We start from the raw sequence: 27,996 nt of genomic DNA, 5'->3' as shown, positions 1-27,996 counted from the left end.
TCACCATCTCTCCTCACCCAAGAAGAAAGAAAGAAGAAAGAAGAAAGAAGGAAGAAGGAAGAAGCTCCCCCCCTCCCTTTTCCTTCTTCCTCTATGACTTACTCTCTGTCTTTGAACAGGAAGAACTCATCCTCAGAGAATCAAAATAAAAGCAGAGAAGAACCTACTCAGCTTAATCTCCCTCACCATCCCCATCCTCCTCCTCCTCCTCCTGCACCTCATCGGCGTTTCTCTCTCTCCACACCCGAAGAGCTCCGCTCTTCATTATTACCTCCAAGTTTCCCTCAGCTTTCTTCATCTCTCTCTGATGAAGAATACATTGCGTCTGATCACCACCACCATCATAATCAATATGACGATGCCTTACGAAGCAACAATAGTATCCGCGAAGGATCTTCGGTTTCTTCTTCTCCGTCGATTTCGACTTCTCCTTCATCGTCAGCTACAACCATCCGATCCAATCGGGTAGCAAGGCTAGTTCGACAACAGGAGCTGAGCCGAACACGCCGATTCTTCCTCGACAACAAACTTGTGTTCCCGAGTGGGAAAAGCACCAGTGATTCACCACACCCAAGGAGCTATCTCGAAGAATGGATCCAAGAAGATACGAAGATACCCTCATCTAATGGCCTTTCTTCTACCAACACTGCTACTGCTGCTGCTACTACTAACATTATCCATCATGGTCCCGAAGATATCGTGAGAAGTAGTAGACAACGTTTGCTTGTTGTTGCAAATCGTCTTCCTGTCTCGGCCTCAAAGTGTGGTCCTGATTGGTCCCTCGAAGTCAGCGCTGGTGGTTTAGTCAGTGCTCTATTAGGTGAGTGTTTTTTTTCTCTTATCTCTCAGTTTTTTTTTGTGCCTAATTTACTACTCTACTTGGGTATTCTGTTTAACAGCAACTACAATTCACAAGAATCTTTACAAAATTTGTCATGAATGAACTTGTGTAGTCATTATAGGTGGTGTAATTAGTCCTCCATTGGGAGAGTTTTTTCTCTCTAATTTCTCTATTGTTTAAAAAGTTTTGCACATCCCGCGTCATGTATTATTATCACATTCAACATGATGAGCTTGGTGGCTTAGAGAGTTCTCTGTTAGGTGAGTTATTACCCGTTTAACCGTTGAAGTCCAATGATATCATTCTCAGTCCTCGTGTTATGGTAAAATTTCAATGTTGTGAAAAACCATTTTTTCAGGAGCAAGCTGATTGAGTGCATGGTCTCAAACCAAATTATGAAGGCTTTTGATACTCAATACGATTATAGTTCAAATCCATTCCTTAAAACATGGACTGGGCAAAGCACAGGCTTTACCACCATGCTGTCTTGCTTCTATATTTGAAATTCTGAATTTCAATAACGCAATATCCTGAATCTTTTAGTAATACCACCATGCTGGAAAAATCACACTTTCCCTACCGTGTTCAGTATGGTATGGGATTATGCTGGACAGAATCCACATGCCTAGCACCATGCAAGGCAGTGTGAATCAGAGATTTGTCTGTCCGCAAGGATTGCAGGTAAATAAATAGGGGATTTAGTGTAAAAAAGCAACGAGGATGCAATTATGCCTCAGTAAATATTCCCAAGTTAAGGCTCATTTGTTAGAACGAACACCTGGAACAGAAACTCCTTTGTGATATGACATGTACCAAAATTTACCTTCAAATGGTTGAATAGTAATTCCCTCGTTAAGTAAGTATTTCCTCACTTATCTTTCATGCCATATATCTAACAAGAGAAATACTTCATGATCATTTGATCTCTGAGAATGATGCCTGTCTAGTGGAATAGGAGCTGTAAAGGAGACTAGAGAATAAGGCATTCCAGTATTGGGAGTTATTGAGAGTGGAAGTGAATAGTGAGTCACATTTGTTACTCGAGGATTCCAGCATTAATCAGTACCCATCTAAAGTGGTCCAGCCCTATCAGTTCTGTTGGTGGCAAGCAAACAAAAAGGAGGAATCTCCTCATGTGATAAAGCACTAACCACCAGAGGCAACAATGTAGCTCACACTAAGCACTTGACAATGTCAGCTCAAGGTAAGTGCAGGCATGTTGATAGCAGGGAAGCTGGGCCAACTCTTACAAAATCAGTGAGAAGTTCAATGAGGCAGCAAAGGAGTGAAAGGAAAAATATGAGGTGAACTCCATGGCAATGTTGACAAGAAACTTTTGGTTGTTCGTTGGGAAAAATCTTGGACTATCTTGAACATTGCTGGAAGGTGTCAAGGTTCAAGGGAGGCACACATCAGCAGCTTATGTTCATGAGAACAAAAGGGATCTGCGCAATAACTCATTCAGCAAGAAAGCAACAGAGTGGTACTCACATTTCAAGAGGATTTAGTAAATAATTCATCCAACAAATTTGAGCGAGGAAATCCAACTGAGTTCTGTGAAAATTTTGAGGGTATATAGTAGGAAGATAGGAATGCTGAACAATATGCATCCAAAATGCTGGATTTGGACGAAGGGGGTCAAGGATTCCATGAAATTCTCCAACAAAGAATAAGATTGATTTTACAGGGTTAAATATAGTGTCTCACACAGCAGTCACCAGAAAGATCTGGAATAAAGGAGCTGACCTAGAAATATTTTCTAGAGAGGATGCTATGGCGTCTTTCTCAGAGGAATATTCCACAGTGCGGAACATGCAGATAAACAATGATGAGTATCATTGCAGAAGTAAGAGCCTTAATGGAAGGACTGGGCAAGGACAAAACAAAGAAAGGGAATGAACCAATGATAGTCTATATGCTGGCAAGGTGCAACCAGTATGCTATGTACTTCATGTATAACCATTTTGCTGCCAATTGCCAGTATAACTGACGGGTAGAACTGTACCAGCAAAAAGTGAAGCTGAAGACCCATGGTTTCTCACAGAGGTAGAGATGATGGATGGCCCAGAGCATGAAGACTGAGACCCAGGACAATGGGGATAGGATAAGGAAGGCACACCTGGTTGGAACATGGAACAAGATAACAAATGCTGCTATTGTAGGAGGGAAGCCAGTTTGCCAAAAAATGCACCATGAGGGCAGAGTACATGCCAAAGCTCAACAAGTGATCTATATTATTCAAAGCAATTTATTAGCAAAACATCATATCACTATTGAGGTGGGGGTGGTTATTGTGTAACAAAATCACTGTTTTGGGCTACTTGTGTAAAAGTGGAATTGGAGTTTGTCTTTTCATAATTGGCTATTATATTGTCAATTGGATAATATGCAAAACCCATTAGTCGTGTCTCAGATAATCTGGTGATGCAAATATTTTTGATTACACCAGATTTAGTTATATTTGTCTCTTGGTCTCCAAACATTCTAATTGCTACAATTATTTCCCTTCTTTGATTTGTGACACCTGATTCTACTACAGCTGATTCGATGATGTTCAAAACTGCTAAAATTCTCGATTTTATGTTTTGGTCCCTAATACATCATTCTCATCTTATGGTAGTCGACACTATAATACCAAAGTTGCTTAACTATAAAGAACTTGAGATGAACCTTTAAACTAATTTATTCTGTGTGTCTTCTAGTAAAACTCTCTTATGACAGTGGGCAACTTAATAATAAAATGGATGAGCCATCAAGAACCTGACATGAACTTTTAGGTTGACAGTTAATTTCACTTCTTATAAAAGCCTTTATCTTCAATTAGATATGTTAATTTTTTTATCTTTCAATCTTATTTTAGGTCCCATTTTCCCCATAAATTATTCATGTATATTGATAATGATTTGAATATTGCTGGTGTGTACTTTTCAGGGGTTCGACAATTTGAGACAAGGTGGATTGGTTGGGCAGGAGTAAATGTGACGGATGAAGCCGATCAAATTGCATTGACAAAAGCATTAGAAGAACAGGTTTGTTGATTTTATTTCTCATCAATTCAATGGAAGATTTTATTTTCATTTTAAAATTAACATATACAAGCACTACAGAGGTCCATGTCTTATGAAAGCTGTCAGGTTTGGAATTCAGGCAGGCCATTATATTATTTAAATCCATCGTATGGTTTAGTGTTAGGTTTAAAACACACTTCTATTGCTACATCGCACCATGCTATGGCATTCAGCAACAGTTTGGTTTGGTTTGGAATCTCAAACTCAAACCGTTTTAGAAGTTTGAAACTTAAACCAAACAGAACCAAATCGCGAAACCTTTGAACCGAAACTGTTCAAACAAACTGTTTGAGGGATTTCCAAGCTTAAACAAAATTGCTCAAGAGATTTCAAACCGTTTTATCTCTTAATCCATGGTTTCGAAGTTTGGTTTCAATGCAAACCAATATTTTGTTTTACCTTTTGCACATTCTTTTAACGAAAAGTTTTCCAACCAAATATTTCCTACATATAAACTGTTGAAAGAAGAAAATATTGGATCTCAAGTTTTTAACTTATTATCCTAATAGGCTATAGCTCGTAACTTTATAAAGTTAATTCATATTTAATAAATATTTCAAAAATATTGTAACCTCAACCTTTTAAGTGATCTAAGCTACTGTTTGAAGCCGTTCAACTGCAAACCATTAGGACAATAAAGGCTCAAACTGAACCCTTGAACCATTTCAACCATTAAGCTGTTAAGCTGCAGTTTTTGCGGTTTGGTTTGCATTGTCAATTGCTACCATGCTATTTAAATTCTAGAGGAATCAGGTAGAAAGTGCAAATATTGCACAATTACTGTCTGTCGGCTTCTATACTGTAGATAGGGTTGCTCTTGTATGTAATAAATATTATGGTTTGTGTTCATGGAGTCTCTGCCATGCCTAATTAGGATACTTCATGATGATAATATGAATAAACTTGTCGAGGAAATTCTTGGACATGGGGGCCAGCTACAGTAGAGTCTGAATCCTTGAGTATCTTTGGAGTTTGAAACTTTTCTCAGTTCCTTTTGCAATCCTGTTTGAATACCTACTCAAACGTTCATACCTAGATTAACAATTTCCTGTGTTGTTATGCTTATATTTGATGTTTCTGATAATTGTTTTTATACCAGAGATGTGTACCAGTATTTCTTGATGAAGAAACAGTGCATCAATACTACAATGGTTACTGCAATAACGTCCTCTGGCCACTCTTTCATTATCTTGGTCTGCCACAAGAAGACAGGCTTTCCGCAACTCGAAGCCTTGAAGATCAACTTAAAGCTTACAAAAGAGCAAACAGCATGTTTGCAGAGGTTGTCTATAGAATTTATAAAGAAGGAGATATTATATGGTGTCATGATTACCACTTGATGTTTCTTCCAAAATGCTTGAAGGATCTTGACAGTAAGATGAAAGTAGGATGGTTCCTTCACACGCCATTTCCATCATCTGAAATATACCGCACTTTACCTTCACGTTCAGAGTTGCTTAAGGCAGTCCTTTGTGCTGATTTGATTGGGTAAGTCATTTACGCCATTATGTGATGATTCATTCACATTAGATTGAAGCTTGGTTTCTAAAGTCTTGGATGATGGAAATTAATTAGTTTTTATGAACCCAAGAATAAAGAAATAAACTTACTTCTGTGTGCTTGGATGGCAGATTTATTTATATTTGTGGTGAATGGAGTGTAAATGTAGTACCCTCAGTAATCTAAAATAAGATTAGCCTACATGATAAATCTGTTATACTCCGATGCCTCTTGGCTACAGTATCTTGGAAAGGTAGACATTCAAACAAACCTGATCCTTATCTACAACTGTGAACCAATAATGACACAGTGCTTGTGCATACACGAGGCAGTGGGAACATATGGATGCAGGTCTATGCTTGTATGATACAAAATACAAATAAGTTAACTAGAGATCATCAAATTTCTTATGTTGGATATATGAGGGGAGGGGGGGTCCTGGGGGCCACACCCCGCACAATTTCTGGGCTTACTATATTATCTGGAGCTTAAAATTCTTATGTGTACCCTGTCTTATTGCTCTTTTTAGAGAGTAATAAGGTTCTGAAGGTTCCAAAATTTAGCTTGATTTTCCTAATGAACCATTGTGAAGTTTGCTATCATGTTTCCATGGGGTTTTGGAAGTTGGAACTACACAGCAAGCTCCTCAAGAAAGAAAAACAAATGATACATGAGACGTAAGAGGTGTATTATCATGATGGTGGTATATATAAAGTAAAAGCAAAAGATCTTATGAGCTAAACTGTAGATAAATTGTCAACTGAAAATACTAAAGATGGCTCTATCCTGAAACATAAGCCTTCCATTTGTGGTACTCAGGAATCCAAAAATCAAAGCAATTTTTTTTTTAACTATATTACAGATGAATTTGTTAGTTGGTTGAGTTTTGATAGGAATATCATTTTTAACTGAAGCTTGTGATCATTCCGCTGTAGATCTTAGCTGTAAAAGAGTGATTTTTTATTGCTTTATTTGTATAGTTTCTATTTGACTATAATCACATTATTATTTTCTGAAAAGACAGGCACTAATCCACCGTTACTTTTGCCTTATTTGATACTTGAGCTAAATAAGTGCATCACACACTGTTTTCATTTAATATTGATGAAGTAAATAAGTTGATGAAATATAGGTTATCAGGACTTCAATTGCCCAAGTGGAAACTCATTGCTTTATATTCTGCAGATTTCACACATATGATTATGCTAGACATTTTGTGAGTGCATGCACTCGTATACTCGGCCTAGAGGGTACTCCATCAGGAGTAGAAGATTATCCTTTAGGAAAGCTTACTCGAGTTGCTGCGGTACCAATTGAGCATTTGTTCTCATTGATATTTATTTTTAAAATCATATAAGTGAATTTAAATCTAAGCATCATCTTTTATAGCTCGTTTGCTTTCTCTTCCCCTCCCCTCTTAATTAGATTATATATTTCATGAGGATAATAATATATGCGGCATTGCTGGTTGGTACTTTATCTGTGCATCTTGACCATGTACTGATTGGATTCGTCTTGAATGTGGATGGGTTGCTTTAATGATACAGCACAATATCCTTTAAAAAGGAACCATTGTTACTCCATCCAAATATGGTGAAGATTATGCTATTTTCCTATTTCACTCTCGTCTCATAATACTGTGATTGTGGAGGCTCTTAGAGGCAATAAATCCATTGTTTCCACCACAAAATTTCACTTTAATTTCCTTATTGTTGATGAGGTGACCAATTGTAGAGTGCACTCGAAAGGCTATGGGAAACTGTAAGTTGCTTGGAACTCCGCTAGGCTATTGTTGACTGTTCACCAGTGTTGCTGGATGGACATAAGTGCTTTAATATATTTCAGAAATGATTAGTTTCTCAACGGTGAAGTGATTGTAAGCAATGTATTTGCATACAAAGTAGCTATTTATTTCTTCTGAATTCTCCATGCTTGTAGTGATCTTTTATAAAGTGATTATGATGGTTATTCACAGTTTCCTATTGGCATCGACCCTCAAAGATTCTTCAATGCACTTGAAACACCAGAGGTGCAGATGTATATCAAAGAACTACAGGATCAGTTTGCCGGGCGGAAGGTATTAGTTTTTTCTAATTGTGTAATCTGGAATCTCATATACAATGATTACCATTTTATCCAATCACATGTATTACAAATGTATACCATGTAATTAGGTGGTTGCTACAAGGTTCTCATAAATTCGATTTAATATATGCAGGTGATGCTTGGTGTGGATCGTTTAGACATGATCAAAGGAATCCCTCAGAAGCTACTTGCCTTCGAAAAATTTCTTGATGAAAATGCTCAATGGAGAGATAAAGTGCAGTTGGTGCAGATAGCAGTCCCAACTAGGACAGATGTGCATGATTGTATGCTTATATATTATCCTTTCTGTTCCAAAGATTTAAAACCTGTTTTTAAAAGTTTAAGATTTTATAATTTAGAGAAATGAAACAAAATTCTATATTAACATTTTCAAGAGGCCAAAGTCACCTATGGAACCAAAAGTTATATCCATGTGAATCTTATAGAAGTTTGGTAAAATAAATAAACGTTAAATACACCTAAACTAATTAGCTGTCCCGTGTCTCTAGGCCCTGATTAAACTACAAGTAATATGGAGGATTGTTAGAAATATTGAGAATAGACTAGATATGTATATAGAGTTACACTCACAGATGTATGTGTGAATAAACTTTCTACTACATATGAGAGTAGCTCATAATGGTAGTCCTTCTGTGCACTCACACCTTAGAGTGGGAATTGGCAACAATGCAATTTTGGGTTAACCAGTTTAGCATTACTCATGCTGAACTGGTGAAGCCTTAACTGATTTGGAGGAGTTCAAACTTGAACTGAACTGAACCAAACTGAATCATTGGGCTTAACCGGTTACAGATTTTTTTTGGTTCAAATTTTGCTTTCCTCTGATCAGGCAATAGCAATTTGTTGTGCACGTAGGCCCCGGCCCCATGGACCACAACCTCAACACCCTTGTCATCGACAGATAAAGGTCATTATCTCTCGCCATCTCAGGTGCTTCCCTCGCTTTGGAGACCTTTCCATTCTGGATCGACCTATGCTAGAGATCTTTCGAAGACAAAAGCTACAATATATCTAACTTGAGAATCTCACATGTCCTGAAAACCAGATTCCCTCGTCACTTTTTATCTTATTTACTTTTATATTTATGGAGTAATATTTATTTTATTTTGATTTGTTGTTCTCAAAGACGAGACAACACTTAATATATAATCTCTTGTTTGGTCTTATAGGCCATTTTGGCCTCTTAAAAGACGTTAATATATCTTTCTTTCTTTATCCCCCCCTCTCAATTTTTGAGAAAGTAGGAATGTCGCAACTTTATTTCTCACTCTCCCTCAATTTTTGGGACAGTGCAGGAACCACAGGGTGATCATGCAGCAATTTACATCATAAATAAGATAATTGCGTATCCTCAGGAAATTGGAATGAGCCGAGTGAGCAGCTTGGTCAAGCAATATACTTCAATGAGGTGTTAGTGCTGCTGGCTCTGAGGTATCTTGGTATGAACCTCTGAAGAAACGGGACATCTGCCTTTGTACAATTCACCTCGGAAAAGACTCGGAGTTTAGGATCTCTAATAAAGATTGTCCCAAACATCTTTTATCATAGAATTCTATGACTCAAGAGAATGGTCCAAATCCATCCTGAAGAGGCAGTGGAAGTGTAATTGGTTCCTATATTAAAATATGCAGCAAAGTGTCTATGATCTTGCTTTATGGTGCTGCTAATCTCTGAGTTAGTGTAAGAGACGGTGCATCCAAATAGTATTGGAAGGGCGGTGGTGTATCTATGAGGAAACCATGGAACTCAAACCATGATGCTATGTGGGCATATCAACATGAAGTATCTTCCTAAAATGCTAGATGCTCACAAACAGGGATCCTGTTTTTCTTAGGGATTTTCCATCTGCTTGATTTTTGGTGGCCTAAAATCGCTTGTCCTTTGGTCAAAACTACGAGTGATCTAAAATCACCTGTCTTTTGGCCAAAACTACGAGTGCTCTAAAATCACTATTTGAGATCAAAAGCTTTGATTTGTGAAAGGTTAGGATTTGTTACATCCTATTTCCCAAGAAATTTGACCATGTTTTGAAAGTGAGAAGCCAACTACTTTGACAAACCTTGCATGGTTGAAATTGAATAAGAAAGCCATTACACACATTCAAATGATTGTGATAGATGAAATCCTTTTGAACCTGAAGAATTGCGATACTGCTTATGAAGTTTAGCAAAAGCTAATAGCAACGTTGCTTGTAAATCAAGTATTAAATTGTCCAAGGGTAAGAATATCATTCCTTACAGGTGGGCATATTAAATTAAGATGGTGGATGGAAAAGCTAAGTATAGAGCAAGGTTGGTTGCAAAAGGCTATGTACAAGTAAAAGGTGTTGAATTTAAAGAGGTATTCTCCTTGGTAGTAGAAAGAAAGAAAGATATATTAACGTCTTTTAAAAGGCCAAAATGGCCTATAAGACCAAATAATAGATTACATCTTAAGTGTTGTCTCGTCTTTGAGAACAAATCAAAATAAAATAAATATTACACAGTAAATATAAAAGTAAATAACATGAAAAGAAAATTAATGAGGGAATCTGGTTTTTCGCACATGTGAGATCCTCAAGTTAGGTATATTGTAGCTTTTGTCTTCGAAAGATCTCTAGCATAGGTCGATCCAGAATGGAAATGTCTCTGAAGCGAGGGAAGCACCTACGATGGCGGGAGATAATGGCTTTTATTTGTCGATGACAAGGGTGTTGAGGTCGTGGTCCATGGGCCCGAGGCCTACGTGCACGGCAAATTGCCATTGCCCGATCAATTGTAACCCCTTTGTTATGTCCTGGTTTGAAGCCCATTTGTGTATCCCGGGGTTGACTTCTAGCATTAGGAGTGATGGGGCTAAAGAAAGTTGTGATTGTTCTTTGTGGATGAGCTTGTGTGGTTGTATTCTTCAACAACTTTTCCCGATGTCTCGTGAGCTCTAGCAAGAAAAGTCCTAGGCATCGTTGGTCCTCATATTCCATTACCTTGTGTAGTGGGCCAAAGCCTTGTTTAAAGAGGCAATGGTATCTCCCTCTGATTTCATAAAAGACACTACAATGACAAACATAGTGTTCTTCAGATTCCACTCCATGATGACACAATTGGCAAATTCATTCTTCTAGAGGTATTCGTGTATATCTGCCTACCTCAATCTGTAGCTGATGTGATGAAGTTCGCAGCTGCCCTATCACACTACGCAACGCATAGGATAGATGTATGTCCATATAAGGTGGCTTGATGACAAATCCATCCTCCAATGTACGTAAGAAGTGTGTCTTATAGTGGGCCATCTTTGTACCAAGTGGTATTTTGGGGCTGATCCATGTTATCTTGTTTTCTAAGTTAATAATATCAGTTCGGATCACTCTATTCTTTTCCACTTTGGTCATATTTAGATGGGGACAGTCCAAGCTATATTGGAACGGGGGTAGTGCATTTATACCCATTACTGCATTTCAGCATACCAACAATGAGTGTCTCTCTCCATTTTCAGCCAGTTATTTTGATGACATAAGTGCCAACCTTGGGTACCTTCGTTTAAGGAGCTCCCAAAGACATTGGATAAATGTCACTGATAGGAACAACGCCTCGGTTATTATAGGTGCTGCTCCCATATCTGCCCGGATTATATCGTGGGGCACTGATGCTTTGCTCCTTATCATGCGAGCAATCATTGACACTAAAGGTCTCTCTAAATCTTTCCAATGATTTGCCTTGTTAAGACTCGGTCTCCATGTCTTTACTCCATAGATGATCACCTTGCGGGCTTTGTTTGCTCTTACTGCAATTTAACTTGATGCTTTGCACTAATGGATGTAAAGAACTACATTGAAGACATCGAAGAACTACATATGCAAAGACCAAGATGGGTTTGCAATTTCTGGTAAGGAACATCCACTGTGAACACAGGAGGAGTCTATATACTCTGAAACAAGCTCCGAGATTGTAGTGCAGAAAGTTTGATAATTTTTTGTTATCACAGTGATTTAAAAGATGCCATACAGATAATTGTCCTTACACAAAAAGAGATGTGGATGGCTGCCCCATCATCTTGGTGCTTTATGTAGGTGATATTCTTATTGCTGAAGAAAAGAAAAGTACTATTCATGCACTGAAAGACCAGTTAAAATGAGCAGGTGCCATGAAAGATTTTGATTCAACTGAACATATCTCGGGTATGAGGATTAAGAGGGATAGGCAGCAGCAGAGGCTTCATCTTGTAGTTCTTTGATGTATACATGGTTGCTACAAGATGATATAGTGCACATGCAGTGAGTTGTTAGCAGGTCCATGGCTAATCCTAACAAGGTACATTTGGAGATATTTAAAGGAGGAGAATTACATGGATTCTGTGATGTTGGTATGGTGGGTGATGTGGATACATGCAAATTCACGAGTGGATATATGCTTACTCTTGGTGTTGGTGGGGTTTCATAGTATTCCAGATTGCAGAGGATTGTTGCAGTATCTACTACAGAGGCTGAATATATTTCAGCAACTGAGGTCTCAAAGAAGTCATATGTTTGGCTCATCTTGACAATGAGCTTGGTCCACCTGGGAAGACACTGGCCCTATATAGTGTTAGCCAAAGTATCATATGCTTGGCTACGAATGCCATGTTTCATGCATGCACATGGTATCACTTTATGAGGGAGGTGATAGAAGATGGACTCATCTTGTTGCATAAAATTAGCACTATACACAATCATAACCAACACACAACATTGTCTCCAGCTAGTGGGAGTTACATAGCGTAAAGGAGCCTCATTGGCACTCTTAAGTGGGAGGTTGTTGGGTATAAATGTTCAAGAACTCGCCGTTTGTGCAGTTATAAAGGCCATCTACACTTGGTCAGTGTGAACTGGTTCAACTTCCCTAAAATCACATTCTAGTAAAACCATTTACTTTTGCCCTTTAAAACGAATTATTAAGGGGAGCCAAGAACTTGTGCATGTCCCCTCCCTCTCTTTCAGTGTTTTCTCTGCACTTCAACTGTTCTCTACTTTTTTTTTATTTTCATTTGTTGTTCTCAAAGACGAGACAACACTTAAGATGTAATCTCTTGTTTGGTCTTATAGGCCATTTTGGCCTCTTAAAAGATATTAATATATCTTTCTCTCTCTCTCTCTCTCTCTCTCTCTCTCTCTCTCTCTCTCTCTCTCTCTCTCGCTCGCTCGCTCTCTATTGTTACTTCTGCTAAATCCACCATTACACATAGGTGGTACCAAAAAAAACCTCATGGCCTCCTCCTTTTACTTTTTAATTATGGAGGGAATGGAGTCAATCATAGTCACTTGGGATGCAAATTTGAATGGGCAGTTGGCTCGGGTATTTTACCCATTGTTAGTAATGTGTTTCTGATGTGTTCATAACCTGTTTTCAACTCGACACTATCAACTAGCTCTCCATGTTGATTATTTTGGTGTGCTCAAATCTAATGGAATTATCATTATATTGGCTAGTGTAAATTTTCTATATCAACACAAAAATCTTTCATGGTGTGCTATGGGTGGCTTCAATGGACATATACTGGACTGCTTTCTTTTTCTCAATATTTTAGCCATGTATGTATGCACTTGATTACATTCTACATTCCATTCCACCCAAAATCTTGGCAAACTAACAGTGAATAGGCGCTTATCAAACATAAACTGATCTATGGATGATTTTCTTTCATGGATACAGATCAGCGTCTTACGAGTCAGGTGCATGAAATTGTAGGCCGCATCAATGGTCGTTTTGGAACGCTGACTACAGTTCCAATCCATCACCTGGTATGTGTCTTTTTGCCTTTTTGTGGACTAGTTTGGATCTCAGATTGTTAAATACATGGAATTCAGCTTTCTGAAAGATAATATTTAGTGCATCATCAAGTAGCTTATATTTCAATCATACATTATGGACTTCAGGGATCGTGAAGGCTTTCTCTCAAGGTTGTCTTTTCTCTTTGACATGGTATGATTTTTGAGTCTTCAAGAGCATGGACATACACTGTCTCTTCTCCTTAAATATTAGATGTGTGATTGGCCACTTTTAGGGTCCAAGATTCCATAACTTTCATCACTATCTATTAACTCTTCAGAGAGGATGTTGAATACAAAGAAATACCCATGTCTCTGCCTAGTAAGGTAGAATATTTATATTCTTGTTCTTGAGATGGGCGCTCTGTAAAAATTGGTGATCAGAAGATCAGTTCTAGCTTGGACTCTACCTATAAAGACGTATAAACTTAGCTTGAACTTTAGAGACATATAAGATTAATATTGAAAAAGTTGAAGAGGCTGAGAGGCTCTATGGAGTTAGTTCCATTGCAGAAAACTCCTACTATGAAGATCTTCCACCGGCACTATAGAAAGTTAGAGTTTGTCAAAGGTGGATTCAATCACAGACGAGTTTCAGTGATTTGCTGGATATCATTCCCAGTTTTAAACAATGCCTCCCTGAGAGATACATCTATGCAATAATGATCAATCAGATCCACCATTTGATAGATATCTTTCCTCTTTGCTATGGACCTTGTCAACATAGTCTCTTTGGATCACATATTGACCCTCTGGGCCCTTATTGAGGAGGGCAGAGCCCATAATAAAAGGATTTAGTGCTGCTTTGTGGATTTCCGAAAAGCCTTTGACACTGTACCACGTGCTCGGCTGGTGTTCCTACAGATATGCAATCGGGACTCTATGCACTCTATGAATCTGTGTCAGGAAAAGTGCGATCTTCCAAGGGTTTGTCAGAGGCAGTGGCTAGCACAATCGGAGTGCAGCAAGGATGCCCACCATCACCCACTCTCTATATAGATGAGGTATCACATTACATAGAGAGATTTGGGGTTTCGGGAGCACGCCTAGCAGGTATAGATATACAAATATTACTATATGCTGATGATATTGTGCTGATTTCTGACTCTCCAGAGGGACTACAAAGACATCTAAATGCCTTAAAACTATTTTTTACGGACAAAGGTTTGTCAATCAACATGGATAAAACTAAAGTGATGGTGTTTAACACCACTCAAGGATGTGTAACAAGATCAGAACCAGAATTCTTCTTGGGAGAGGAAAAGGTGGAATACACACGCTCCTACACATACCTAGGAGTAACATTTACATGGGCTATGTTCTCCTTACGGGAGGCTGCGTGTGCCCGACTTTCTCATGGATGTGCAGCCCTTGATGCTCTTGAGAGACAATGTGCACATTTGCAGTTCTAAGAGCCACAAACTAAGCTATGGTTATTTGATACACTTGTAACACCAACTCTTCTCTATGGAGTAGAAACGTGGGGACTGAGTCTTAATAAGGAAAATCATTGGAAAGATTTAGAGAGACCTTTAGTGTCAATGATTGCCCGCATGATAAGGAGCAAAGCATCGGTGCCCCACGATATAATCCAGACAGAGATGAGAGCAACACCTATAATCACCGAGGCATTGTTCCGATCAGTGACATTTATCCAACGTCTTTGGGAGCTCCCTAAATGAAGGTACCAAGGTTGGCCCTTATGTCATCAAGACAACTAGTTGAAAATGGAGACATTCATTGTTGGTATGCTGAAATGCAGTAATGGTTCCAATCACATGGCATGAGTTTAGATGTACTACCCCTGTTCCAATATAGCTTGGACTGTCCCAATCTAAATATGACCAAAGTGGAAAAGAATAGAGTGATCCGAACTGAGATTATTAACTTGGAAAACAAGATAACATTGATCAGCCCCAAAATATCACTTGGTACGAAGATGGTCCACTATAAGACACACTTACACACATCGGAGGATTGATTCATCATCAGGCCACCTTATATGGACATACATCTATCCTATGCACTACGCAGTGTGATAGGGCAGCTGCGAACATCATCACATCAGTTACAGATTGAGGTAGGCAGATATACACGACTACCTCTAGAAGAATGAATTTGCCAATTGTGTCATCAAGGAGTGGAATCCGAAGAACACTATTTTTGTCACTGTAGTGTCTTTTATGAAATTACAGGGAGATACCATTGCCTCTTTAAACAAGGCTTTGGCCTGCTACACAAGGTAATGGAATATGAGGACCAACGGTGCCTAGGGCTTTGCTTGCTAGAGCTGAAGAGACATCGGGAAAAGTTGTTGAGGAATACAACCACACAAGCTCATCCACAAAGAACAATCACAACTTTCTTTAGCCCCATCACTCCTATTGATGCTACAAGTCAATCAAGGGATACACAAATGGGCTCTTGACCAGGACATAACAAAGGAGTTACAATTGATCGGGTAATAGCAATTTGTCGTGCACGTAGGCCCCGGCCCCATGGACCATGACCTCAACAACACCCTTTTCATTGATAGATAAAAGCCATAATCTCCCGCCATCGTAGGTGCTTCCCTCGCTTTGGAGACCTTTCCATTCTGGATCGACCTATGCTAGAGATCATTCGAAGACAAAAGTTATAATACATCTAACTTGAGAATCTCACATGTGCCAAAAACCAGTGTCCCTCATCTCTTTTTATCTTATTTACTTATATTTACGGAGTAATATTTATTTTATTTTGATTTGTTGTTCTCAAAGACGAGACAACACTTACGATGTAATCTCTTGTTTGGTCTTATAGGCCATTTTGGCCTCTTAAAAGACGTTAATATATCTTTCTTTCTTTTCCTTTGTCTCAAAATAAGCCATTTCTCTTTAGATACATGATTATTATGTCTCTGTTGATGTTGGGAAAATTGGGTCGACATGAGGGTTATCATCTACCCCCGAGGAAGGCGTCAATCTATCGGTGTGATGTATTACTTTTTGTGTGGATGGACTTGAGTGTACATGGCTGAAGGTTCTTTTGTCCCTAATGACCATGTCTATGTGTGCATGCCTATTCTGGCTAGCTGTAAATGAAAAAATGTTCGTATAGTTTTGAGGAACAAAAACAAAAATTGATGTGAATCAAAACTATTTATTTAATGTTTTTTATTTTTTTAAATCTTTTAATTTTCTGCTGGTCAATTTGTTTTGGTTATTCTTTGAAAATGCTACGTTAGAGACTATCACATATCTTTCTTTTGTTATATTTTTATTTCTTCTTTTCGGAACAGAAGCAGGAATGTTGATGTCAATCAGAATCTTTTGTGTTTTTGGATTTGTTGGATATCCTTTAAACTTTATGCATTTTAATGTTTTTGGTTTTCCTTTGCAGAATATTTTCTTTGAAGATTTTAATTTATCTTCATTTTGGAAGAATGCATATTTAAATAGTATTCCTATAGTCTGGATCATATTATTTCTACTCACGATGATAGTAATTAGGAGTTGCATAAAGTATGCTATGGTTTATATGAGATTAAGTTTCATTGCCAACATTTCTTCCCCAATGTCAAGGTTGAACATATCATATGGTTGCACATTATTTAAAATGCAAACATATCATTGCATATAGTGTCTACTTGCACTTTGTACATCTTTCTTTGTTTTTTTGTGGGTTTTCACTTCACGTTTGGGGTTTCTACTATTAATATGATTACTACTAAAAAATAATGTACACAAGCATTTTATAGTGTGATGGTTATTAATACTTTTTACATGTGGCATGCAGGATCGCTCACTTGATTTCCACAAACTGTGTGCTCTTTATGCTATTACAGGTACCTATTTTTAATTTCTATAATGTGCATGCCAAAGTCTGCACAATTAATGTGTCACATGTCTAAATGTAGTACTCTTTGCGAGGAATATAATCTTGTCTAGTGCATAGCCAGTGAGAAAGAGAAAGAAAGAAAGAAATAAAGAAGGAATGGAGGAAAGAAAGAAATCTATATTAATGTCTCTTAAGAGGCAAAAATGGACTATAAATCCGAACAAGAGACCACATCTTTAAATGTTCTCTCATCTTTGAGAATGAACCAAAATAAATATAAGCTTCTATTAAAGAATCTAGATATTGAAGAACTAAAATTCTGAACTTAGATTGACTGGAACTTTTGTGTTTGGAAAATATCTAATATGGGCTTCTCCAATAAAATTCTGAACTTAGATTGACTGGAACTTTTGTGTTTGGAAAATATCTAATATGGGCTTCTCCAATATAGAGAGATCTCTGAAGTGAGTGAAGCAAAATAATTATGGTCTATGTTCATGAAGAGATCTCTTTTGGCAAAGACTCCACTTTTGTAGTCCTTGATTGACTTGTAGGATGAGTGATGGAGCTAAAGAAAGTCATGATAGTTCTCTGTTGATGAGGTGTTGTGGTTAGTTTATTGTCGTTGTTTGTCATATTCCAGTACATTGTGTAGTGAGCCAAAACCTTATTTAAAGAGATAGTGTATCTCCCACTTATTTCATTAAAAAAAGCACAATGACAGACATAACGTTCTTCTGATCCAACCCCTGATGGTACAAATAGCAGATCTGTTCTTCCTTGGACTTGCTTGCATTTTTTGTCTATCTCAATTTCAGAACTGTATCTTGTGATTTATATATGATGATGATTGGAGGGAACGCATGAACTCCAGCTATTTGACAAGCGTCTGCTTATCTGATTGTATCCTCGAAACCCCATGTTACTTACATAAATATACTACTGAAATGGAGATCAAGGATGACAGTAAAAAAACTGGGGCTAATAACTTCCAAGAATAAAAGATCACTCACTACTAAACTTGGAGAAAGGCTAACCACGTTCTTAGCCTTTTGGTGGATTATAATTGCAGAAAGCATGTTAAAAATTATGGCGAAATGGGGTCAAATGGTCATTTATTTAGCATTTAAACAGTGCAACATTGTATTGTGGGTCTTATTCTGCAATAAATATGTTTTTAGAATTGTCATACTTGTAGTTTCAATTTTTGTAATTGCAGATTTTATATATGTGCATGTGTGTTTGCATGCGTCTAGTGACCAGATGGCATATCATGACCTCTTGGTTATTTGAATTGATTTATTTACAGTGAGGTTTCACCTCAAATTCAAGTTCCTTATAATCCATCAAGTATATAGTTGAACTGATAAACAAATTATGAATGGCTTGGTAGGAGGCATCCTATTTTTGATGAGAAATTGTGATTTATATACTGCTATAAGGCTAGAGGCGATGCCATCATGCATCCTCTTCTTTCAAATACCTATCTTTCATCCAGAGGTAATCCCAAACATAGTGGTGTCACATTTCACGTGCTTTGTTAGTGCACCATGGGTCACTGGATTCTTGGCATTCATTATGTGACCTTGACTATTATAGAAAATCCACATTGGCTCTCCCCTCCAAGGAGACTACCAGGTCTTCCAATACACATTGAAGCCTCTGCTTTGCATCCAAAAGCTCAGCACTTTATACCCTATTTCCATTATGGAAAACAAGATCATTGTCTGTGTTTGATGAATCCATATCCATCACATGTCGATTCTAACAGAGACACAGGAGTCAGATATTGACTTCTGGTTTTGCACATGTCAGGCCTTGGATCACATCTTAGCTTATGGGGATGACTCAGGTCTTAAGCCACTGCACAAATCATTGTTAAGACTCCATTGGAGTTATGATCACCACCTCAGAGTTTGACATCCTGAACACCTTGAGGGATTTTGGTGCATATTTTTGTTGAGATAAATCTCTTCCTGTGTCTGTGTGACACCTTCAGCCAAAAGCAATAGTGCACAGCCTTAGATCGGCCATCTCAAATTCTGCACTTTATCTCCCCTTCATCGCATGCAGATACTCCGCATAGGAACCCATGAGGAACAGATCATTGATATAGGTGTCTTCTTCCTTGACATACACGTCCATGTTAGGGACTTAGGGAAATATGAGTCTGACATTGGAGTTGATGAGGTTTAAGGGCAATACTGTCAACATAAGAATACATGAAACAGGAAAGCTTCATTCACGTTCTCAGAGGTAGTTGTGAGAACCGTTTCACTTCTTGTGGAGCCTTAAAATACATTTGTCTCAACTGACACAACCATCCATACATAGCTCCTTAGGCCCCACTTTATAAGCTTGTTCTAACATATTCTTTGAGAATAGTCAGTCTGCAATACATTGTCAAATCAATTGTAAACTGGATATCTTTTAGCATATTGAATGTAGGAGATGTGGATGTGCTGATGAAAGGGTGAAACTTTAGTTCATTCACGTTGAATGCCTCACGCACAGCCACCTTACACTGAGTTGATCGTCAGTTGCAACTGTGCTTTCCTGCACGTAAGGCTAGTGAGTGACTTATAACCGGAAACTACGATTTTTTCTTCCGTAAATGCATGTTGGTTTTCTGCCTATCTTTTTCACACGAGTCAGATTTTATGAACAATATGGACATTCCACAACCATATTCCATGGTCAACGTAGTTCCATATTCAGCAACGTTCTTGCCATTCTCCATGGTCAAAGCATCATGAGCCATATCAGTAGTTTCTAGTCCTTTTTTGTGTGACTTCCCCTTATTCTGAGGTTTCCTGTCAGTAAATTATGCATTGCCAGGGGAATAATTGTTGGTCAAACTTGCCAGGGTAGTATGATTATCGAAGGATTTCTGGTATATGATATATTTAAAAATATTTCCATATTTTGCAGACGTTGCACTAGTTACATCATTACGAGATGGGATGAACCTTGTTAGCTACGAATTTGTTGCATGTCAAAACATGAAGAAGGGTGTCCTTATTCTGAGTGAGGTATATATAAATAGCAAAACATAAGAAAAGATTGAAGGTCTTTACCGTATATCTTGCTAGTTTCCAAGATACGCATCAGAGTATTTTGTGTTTTTTTGTTAATGGCAGCTTGCTGGTGCAGCTCAATCTCTCGGTGCAGGTGCTATATTAGTCAATCCCTGGAACATAAGTGATGTTGCTGCTGCAATAAAGGATGCGTTAGATATGTCTGAAGATGTTAGGGAAGAATGCCATCGGCATAACTTTGACCATGTCTCTTCACATACTGCTCAGTCTTGGGCCGATACTTTTGTCAAGTAAATGCAATGTCCGGCTTTTCTAGATAATGTGATGCACAATTTGTTTCCTTCATTTACACTTCTTGTAATTAACTGTCGTTGGTAATTGCATTATGCTGTTTTTTCAATTGAAGAGAACATTTGACCACATGAAACAGATGAAACAACATGATGATCTCTTTAAATTACGATAATGTAGGTAAAACCAAATATTGAAATGCTATTCTTTTTTTGGGAGAAATGAAGATTCTATTAAATAAGGCTGGTTCAGGATAGAACCTAAAATACATGATGTACCCTTAGGGTGTGGAAAGATAACTACATGCCTCACCATTGGCTGGTTTTTCTCATGGCAGTGAGTGTTACTCAAGGAGCTCAATGAAATTCCAATTTGGAGGGTCGTGTTGTCAGGCAAATATAGTTTGAAAGGACAGACTTTTGGCCTTAAGGGCGACAAAGGTCTTTCTTCTGTGAGCCATACTTAACCATTATGAGTTTACAAATTGTTTGTTACATGTATCAGATACATGTTATCAACTACTTAAAGTTGTAAAAGCCAACACATCTCTTGCTTAAGAATCATTCATGTTAAGTCTTTTACAGTTTTAGAAGAAGACCCATTTTACGTGAAACGATATTAATTTCATGGAAACATGAGATGTCTTCGTCAAACATGTCTGGAAAAATGCACTATGTATGTTTGAACTTTGTTTGTATGCGTGAATACATTTGTATACCTATAGATATATAGCCAATGTCTAAGGTTAGCGTTGATATCATCAATTCACAGCCAGAAGGGTTTGAACCCAATAGGATTCATTTTTTTCATGTGGTTTATTTATGGATGGGACCTCTACGCAGAGTTTTGGCTATGATATAGTATTGTGGATAATATTGACTAGAGTATTTTTTTCCAGCATTCATTGGTTCATTCTCTTCCAGACCATGGGGACCAAATTTACGGAAATCACAAATGGGAATGGTTTTCCCATTTCTGGGTGGTAGGTACAGTTTTGAATCTTGGAAGATGGTCATCAGATGGTTTTACATTTCTTCCAAATGTTTTTTCCAAGGCATACCCTATTTCTTTCATAAGGCAGAATAACCTGACCAGGGATCTGGAAAAGTTTTTGGGACGTTTAGTTTGGTTTGCAATGGGTCCTTAACAGGGTTTGCATTGAGGATGAGAGTATAGAGTTGGCAAGTTAGTGTGCTTGATCGAATCCATGAGGTTGTAGTGTTTTCAGCTTGACCTAGTTACATAGAATGTCATAATGAGGTTGTAGTGTTTTAATTATAAATTAGATTAACAGTGGCTATGTTGTTGAGATATTAGAAGATCACAAGGGAGTCCTTTAATTGTAACTACTGAGGCCCTAGGTTAAAGGTTATTATTATAGAGGATAGTGCCATATGTTTGAATGGAAATGATGTAGATATAGAGAATGCTTAGGTGCCATTTTCCTACCATGTAAGATGTAATGGAGACGAACATGGATCTCAAATAGGTATTTTGAAGAATTGTGCCCAGAATTGAAGATTTTCCAGCGAACACCCAGCTGAGCAGGAGGATCTGTTTATTGAAGTTTGCTACCCTATAGAAAGTCAAAACGATAACATCATCGCAGGTGGAGATTGATATTGCACTTTGATGCACTCAAAACAGCTTGCCAGCCTAAAGGATTGTACACTTAAATGCACTCAAGACAGTATTGCAGCATTGACAGTAACTAACCATGGGAAGCACAATCACTAATTTTTACATCAGTATTGCGGTTTACCGTGTAGGACAACTAGGCAGATGTGAATTTATTACTTCAGCAGTGTTAAAGAAGCAGTGGGAAACCACATTAAGTTTCTTTACTGCTCATACATACTGTGTAAAGAAGCAGCAGTGGTGTGGAACCCATGTTAGGTTTCATACTGTTCATTCATACTCTTTTTTTTTTTTTTCTATTTCAATGGCGTCAAACTATAGAAAGAGTTCTTTAAACTATTTTCCATCATAAGTTATTTGTCCTTTTAAGAGTGCCATGATGATTTCCAAAAATGCAACTGTGCAGTGAGTTGAATGATACTATTCTAGAGGCACAGTTACGGATTTTGCGCATTCCTCCTCATCTTCCTGTGGGTGAAGCTGTTACAAATTATCATAAAGCTAACAATCGATTGTTGATTTTGGTTTGTATTTAACTTGACAAGTTTAGGTTTTTAAATCTCAATCTTGCAAGGATTTAATTTGCATGACTAGTCTTCCTTTTCATTGGGCGCTCATTATGTTTCATATGTTATAGGGATTCAACTTAACATTGACTGCACAAGTTGAAGGACTAGGACGGAGAGCTCCAGATCAACTGAAGTTGCGACTGCATTCACACCTTCACGATGTTTTTGGGCTTCTTTGCAATGATCTTAAAACTACCATTATCATTCTTAGTGGAAGTGAGAGAAGTGTTCTTGACGAGGTAGCCGAGTTATTGTCCTTTGGTTCAATATTCTTTGGATTAGTCAAAAGAATGGATTATTTGCTGAGTTTTTCACTATTATCGCATGGTTCAATTATTTGTTAAAAGAATTATTCATTGGATTAGTTAAGAGAATCAATTTTCATCTTTTCCTTGAGTGCTTCAGAGTTTATGAAATAACTCATGCTCCTCTTCTAAAATATATTCAATTTTGAACATTTGTTGCAGGCCTTTGGAAACTTCAATTTATGGTTAGCAGCTGAGAATGGTATGTTTCTTAGGCATACTAGTGGAGAATGGAAAACTACCATGCCTGAACACTTAAACATGGATTGGATGGAAAGTGTGCAGGTAATGCCATGAAATCTAAGAGACATTATACCTTCTGCAATATATTGACAAGCATTTAAGCTATTTCGTGATGGAAGCTCACAATGTGATCTTCATATATAATTTATGGCAGTTCATGGTAGCGTGGGGGTTAAGTTACCTCTATAAAAATTCTGCCGTTCATGTTTTAAGTGCATATTCCTTGCATTTATTTTTCCAAGGCTGTCTCTGTATCCTGTAGCAGTAACTCGGTGTAGTATAATCACCTGTTGTAATTTCAAAGCATTTAGCATAAAACCAATATCAGCCTAGTGTGTATTAATAGAGGGTGCATGCAAATCCCTCCTCTTACAGTAGAACTGCCTTATTCTTTAAGGAAATAAGGAAATGTTGCCGATCACTATGTTTTTTCGACATTAGCATGCTGCCCCCTTGGGGGCATGTGTTGCATTGTCATTTTTCGTAGAAAATTCCTCTTCACAAGCGACATGACTGTCAGTATTATGGATCATGTTGTCCACACACACACACGAGCTTATGCCGTCACCTGGTGATTCTCCAGACTTGTCCACAGTATGTCTCTGCGATCTGTACATAGATTAACTCTATGATTTATTCTACATTGTGTGATGGGGCCTTCTCGACCATGGTTCCATCACCCTTGTGTTCAACAGGTAAAGGCCATTAGCAATCACCTATCACCAAAGGTGCTTCCCTCATTTTTGAGATCTCTCTATCTTAGATATTCCCATTTTGGAAATCTTTTGAAGGCCTTACATTTAGTTATATTTATTTTGGTTTGTTGTTCTGAAAGATGAAACTTAACATTTTAAAACATTATCTCTTGTTTGGTCTGAGAGTTCATTTTTTCATGTTAAAAGACATTATTATATCTTCCTTTCTTTCTTGAATTTTGCTCATTAGATTTAGGCACTTGTGTGATCACACTTTTGAAACTAAGTGTTGCCAGGTTCTGGACAATTTTCATAAAGTTTAAACAGTGATATTGCACAGTGAAGCTAGAGTCTCTGGTGTGGAACACAGTGATATTGCAATGGTTTGTGTGATGGATTTCCTGATCTCTTTTTATTTTACGATTTAAGTGTATTTATGTTTTGCTATTTTGCACTTTGTATTACTGCCATATCGCTTTTTGAAATTAGTATTCACATTATTAGGATCTTTCAGAGTATAATCTCTTTCAATATTTTTACCATAAGAGGCCAGGTCATTTTTTGCTGTCTATGGATTCTAATAATGATTAGTTTAGTAACCTCAGAAGCAAGTTTGATCTCAACATGTGTATTAAATTTATATTATCTTGCAGCCTGTTTTCGAATATTTTCTTGAAAGGACACCACGCTCCTATCTTGAAATTCGGGATACATGTTTGGTGTGGAATTACAAAAATGCAGGTTTGTTCTTAGAGATGTTCCTATCAAATCTCGGAATATAAGAGCATTGATTGTTTCTTAATATAAATACTTGACTTTTTGCAGATGTGGAGTTTGGTAGACTACAAGCAAGGGATATGCTGCAACATTTATGGACTGGGCCCATTTCTAATGCTTCAGTTGATGTTGTTCAAGGTACTCGATCAGTTGAAGTTCGTCCTGTTGGTGTTTCAAAGGTATGATATCCTGCCTCATAAACATATCCGTCTGCAATTTAGGTAGGTAACTTATGCAAAACAAGTAAAACGTTTCTGAAAACAAAACGGCAGGGCACATATGATGAAACCAACAAAACTTCCTACAATCTGAATGTAAACAATATCTAACAACAGAATATTGCGTATATTGTGCTAATAACCACATAATTTGGTGGATTCGTCTCTCTAGACTGATGTATTGGTAAAGCTTAGTAAATTTTCTTTTCTTCTCCTTTTCATGCCTAAGTCACCCATAAGGTTTCCAACCAAGCAACTGGATATTACATGAATCTAAAGCAATGCTGTTAATAGAAAAGATTGGTTTTCTTTGTTTGTGTTATGATTTTTTGGGATTCTTTTATGTGTGGATTTGACATATACATTTGTTATTTGACAACGAATTCTGTGATGTGCATAAATTATGCAGTCAATCGTGCATTTCCTGAAAATTTCAGTAGAAGCTTTTTGTGTGCATGCATTAAAGTTCCCACCTTTTCTGTATTGGTAAATTCAAACCGTGTTATGAAGTTATATATCATTGCCCTGTTCTATGTAGTGGATGCCTTCTTAATTGATGTCCCCTGTAATCAGTGTCAATTTAGCATGTTATAATGTCCACTGTCCAGGAAACCATTCTGTTTAAAACCCCTTATAGGCCAACAGACTCCCAAGTGATTGTATGGTAAAAAGCCAAATTCAACTTGAAAGGATGTCATTCTATCAATAAGTTTCTTGATTTGACCCAATAATATCAATTCTTTTTACCACCTTACCTTCTTTCTTTAAAAGGATAAGCACATCTAATGCCACTTTTTGTGACCATCCTTCATTCTAATTGTTAAGTATGAGTTTAAATGATTAAATATATATCGAACATATTATTGATTACCACTTTGAGATGCAGGGTGCTGCAATAGATCGCATTCTAGGAGAAATTGCACATAGGAAACGGATAACCACACCCATAGACTATGTCCTATGTATTGGACATTTCTTGAGCAAAGTAAGTCAATTCAAAAGTATTTCGAAAAACTTTTCCACACTATTTCTCTAGAAGAATGGAAACAAGCAAAGCTTCTGTTGTTGATTCAGGATGAGGACATTTATACATTTTTTGAGCCTGAGCTTCCTATGGCATTTGAGAGAGAAAATAACTCAGATGGAAGACATACTAGCAACAGGAGGACAGGGCAAAAGGCAGTTGAAAGAGCTACCAATAAAAGTGGAAGCAAATCAAGTGGGACGTCTACAACCAAACTGATCAATTCTAACAGCGCTAAATCGAACGGAGTGCGGTCGAAAGGAAACATCACCCAATCATCTGTCAATAGTGGCAGCCCAAGAAGTAGCAATAAGAAAGAGAAGTCATTCATAGAAGATGAGATGGTGAGGCAAGAAGGCTCATCTGTTCTCGATCTTAGAGGTGATAATTACTTCTCTTGTGCTGTTGGGCGCAAGAGATCTAATGCTCGTTATTCACTTCCATCCTCCGAAGAGGTTGTCTCTTTCCTTAAACACATTTCGGACAGTTGCAAAAAGTGAAGAGTAGCAAAGGCAGTTCAAAGTTCTGTAGTATATATTTAACATTGACCTATAGGTATGTAATATGATGCTCATTTGATTGTCTTTACTTCCTGTGTACCTTCAAATGGGGTTTTTCCTATTGTAAGGTCTTGTTGTATAGCATAATGGATATTGGAGACTTGCAGGGCCATTTGACGGGAATGCAATTAAAACTCCTCTTTCTTTATGTATTAGTGAGTGTTGGCTCTAATCATAAACTCAATCAACCCAATGATGCCAATGCATAACTCATGAACAAATATTTAAAATTCCCATGTACAAGGGTTCTTGGGTTGATTGAGCATCAATCAAAATAATACCTTGTTCCATTTCTTATCTAGAGTACTTTGTTTGTTCCCTCTTTAAATTTTATTGTTGAAGCTTGTTGTGCCTTTGAATTTTCCAAAGGTTTCAAAGTCTAAAGAATTGCATTAAACATGACTAAACCTACCATAACTAAAAGTACCTATGTTTTTGGCCCTGAAAATTAAGGATAGCCAAATTTTCATCATTAAGGATTCTTTGGCTTTACTTCATGAATGTGCCTGTTCTGTGTAAACGATTGGTCTTATTTGATGTATACATGATCCCAAATTACTACAAAGTGAAGGTTGGCTATGAAGGTGTAGTTTTTCACTATGCATGTCGCCAATGAATGTATCTAAAGCTATCAAATACAAGAATGCAGGAGTAAGGTCTTGTTAGTAGAAATTTGAACAATTGTGTGATTGTGTGCATGGTGCAAATTTTCTAGAAGTGAACGTATGTCAAAACATTGGGTGTGATCTTGTGGATTGATTATTGACAAATACATGAATGAAGGGTATACTTGCAACATGGTGCAAACAAACCTTTTAGAAATGATCTTATGTCGAAAAACTTTGTATGATTTTTTGAATAGTTTACTTGTGGCACAACTAATGATGTTGTGAATGCAAGAGAATATTAGCATTTGCATGAGGAAATTAAGTTCAAAGGTACAATGATTAAGATTAAGATTAAAGATCTTGATAAAATGGTCCTAAATGTATATCATGGATTTCTTCCGGGCTGAGTTAGTGCCAAATGAATTCAAGCGAAAGATTTCTATTACTGGTTGACTTGAATATATTGTGTACGTTTTCATGAGCCCTTTATTGTTGTTCTAACTCTCCAGGAGCATGCAAACTGCTAGTTTCTCCTAAAACAAATGGTTTGGAAACAATAGTAGGTGGACGCCATTTCCTTGTAGTTATTGAGATCAAAGAGGATTGTCTCCTTGGGAGGGGCAAGGCTTCTAGGTTAATGATGATAGTTTCTCATCGAGATGGTTGTCTCGAAGCATCGAAAAAGAAGAGAATGGAGATGGTTCGGCCGCACAAAAATATCCTTGTGATGATTGAAACAACGCATGAATGTTCTCTTCCGGCATATCAACGAAACAAAAGCTTTCGAGGTCTGGAAGGATGTTTTGAGGCTCCAGTCTTTCTCCATTTCACGGTCCTAGTTCTCAAGAGTTATCACCAAGGAAAGAAAGAAAGATATATTAACGACTTCAAATTTAGCAAAATGAGGCTTTTGGGAG

At 37.5% G+C, this 27,996-nt stretch overlaps 1 protein-coding gene across 1 annotated transcript; it reads left to right on the top strand.

Annotated features, from left to right (window-relative positions):
- The first annotated feature begins 46 nt into the window (after positions 1-46).
- On the top strand, positions 47-26,619 carry LOC147853579 (alpha,alpha-trehalose-phosphate synthase [UDP-forming] 1-like). Its single transcript, XM_087332599.1, has 17 exons — positions 47-820; positions 3,773-3,870; positions 5,009-5,397; positions 6,595-6,715; positions 7,385-7,486; positions 7,628-7,778; positions 13,179-13,267; positions 17,072-17,120; positions 20,045-20,145; positions 20,254-20,441; positions 22,487-22,604; positions 22,718-22,888; positions 23,117-23,239; positions 24,546-24,633; positions 24,718-24,848; positions 25,774-25,872; positions 25,962-26,619. The coding sequence occupies exons 1-17, from the start codon at positions 94-96 to the stop codon at positions 26,409-26,411; spliced, it is 3,195 nt and encodes a 1,064-aa protein (XP_087188725.1). The 5' UTR covers positions 47-93; the 3' UTR covers positions 26,412-26,619.
- The last annotated feature ends 1,377 nt before the right edge of the window (positions 26,620-27,996 follow it).

This window comes from Azolla caroliniana, unplaced genomic scaffold (assembly GCF_043228905.1).
Source record: "Azolla caroliniana isolate FFs.n. ecotype wild unplaced genomic scaffold, voAzoCaro1.0.p SCAF_16, whole genome shotgun sequence".
Taxonomy (NCBI): domain Eukaryota; kingdom Viridiplantae; phylum Streptophyta; class Polypodiopsida; order Salviniales; family Salviniaceae; genus Azolla; species Azolla caroliniana.
This window is presented reverse-complemented; position numbering and strand designations above follow the sequence as displayed.

What these genes read in the sequence shown, in the direction of transcription:
- LOC147853579 (XM_087332599.1), top strand. Translation starts at nt 94, where the DNA reads ATGACTTACTCTCTGTCTTTGAACAGGAAGAACTCATCCTCAGAGAAT. An exon ending in TTTAGTCAGTGCTCTATTAG is followed by an intron (nt 821 to 3,772) that starts GTGAGTGTTTTT and finishes TGTACTTTTCAG; the next exon opens with GGGTTCGACAATTTGAGACA. An exon ending in TTGGACATTTCTTGAGCAAA is followed by an intron (nt 25,873 to 25,961) that starts GTAAGTCAATTC and finishes TTGTTGATTCAG; the next exon opens with GATGAGGACATTTATACATT.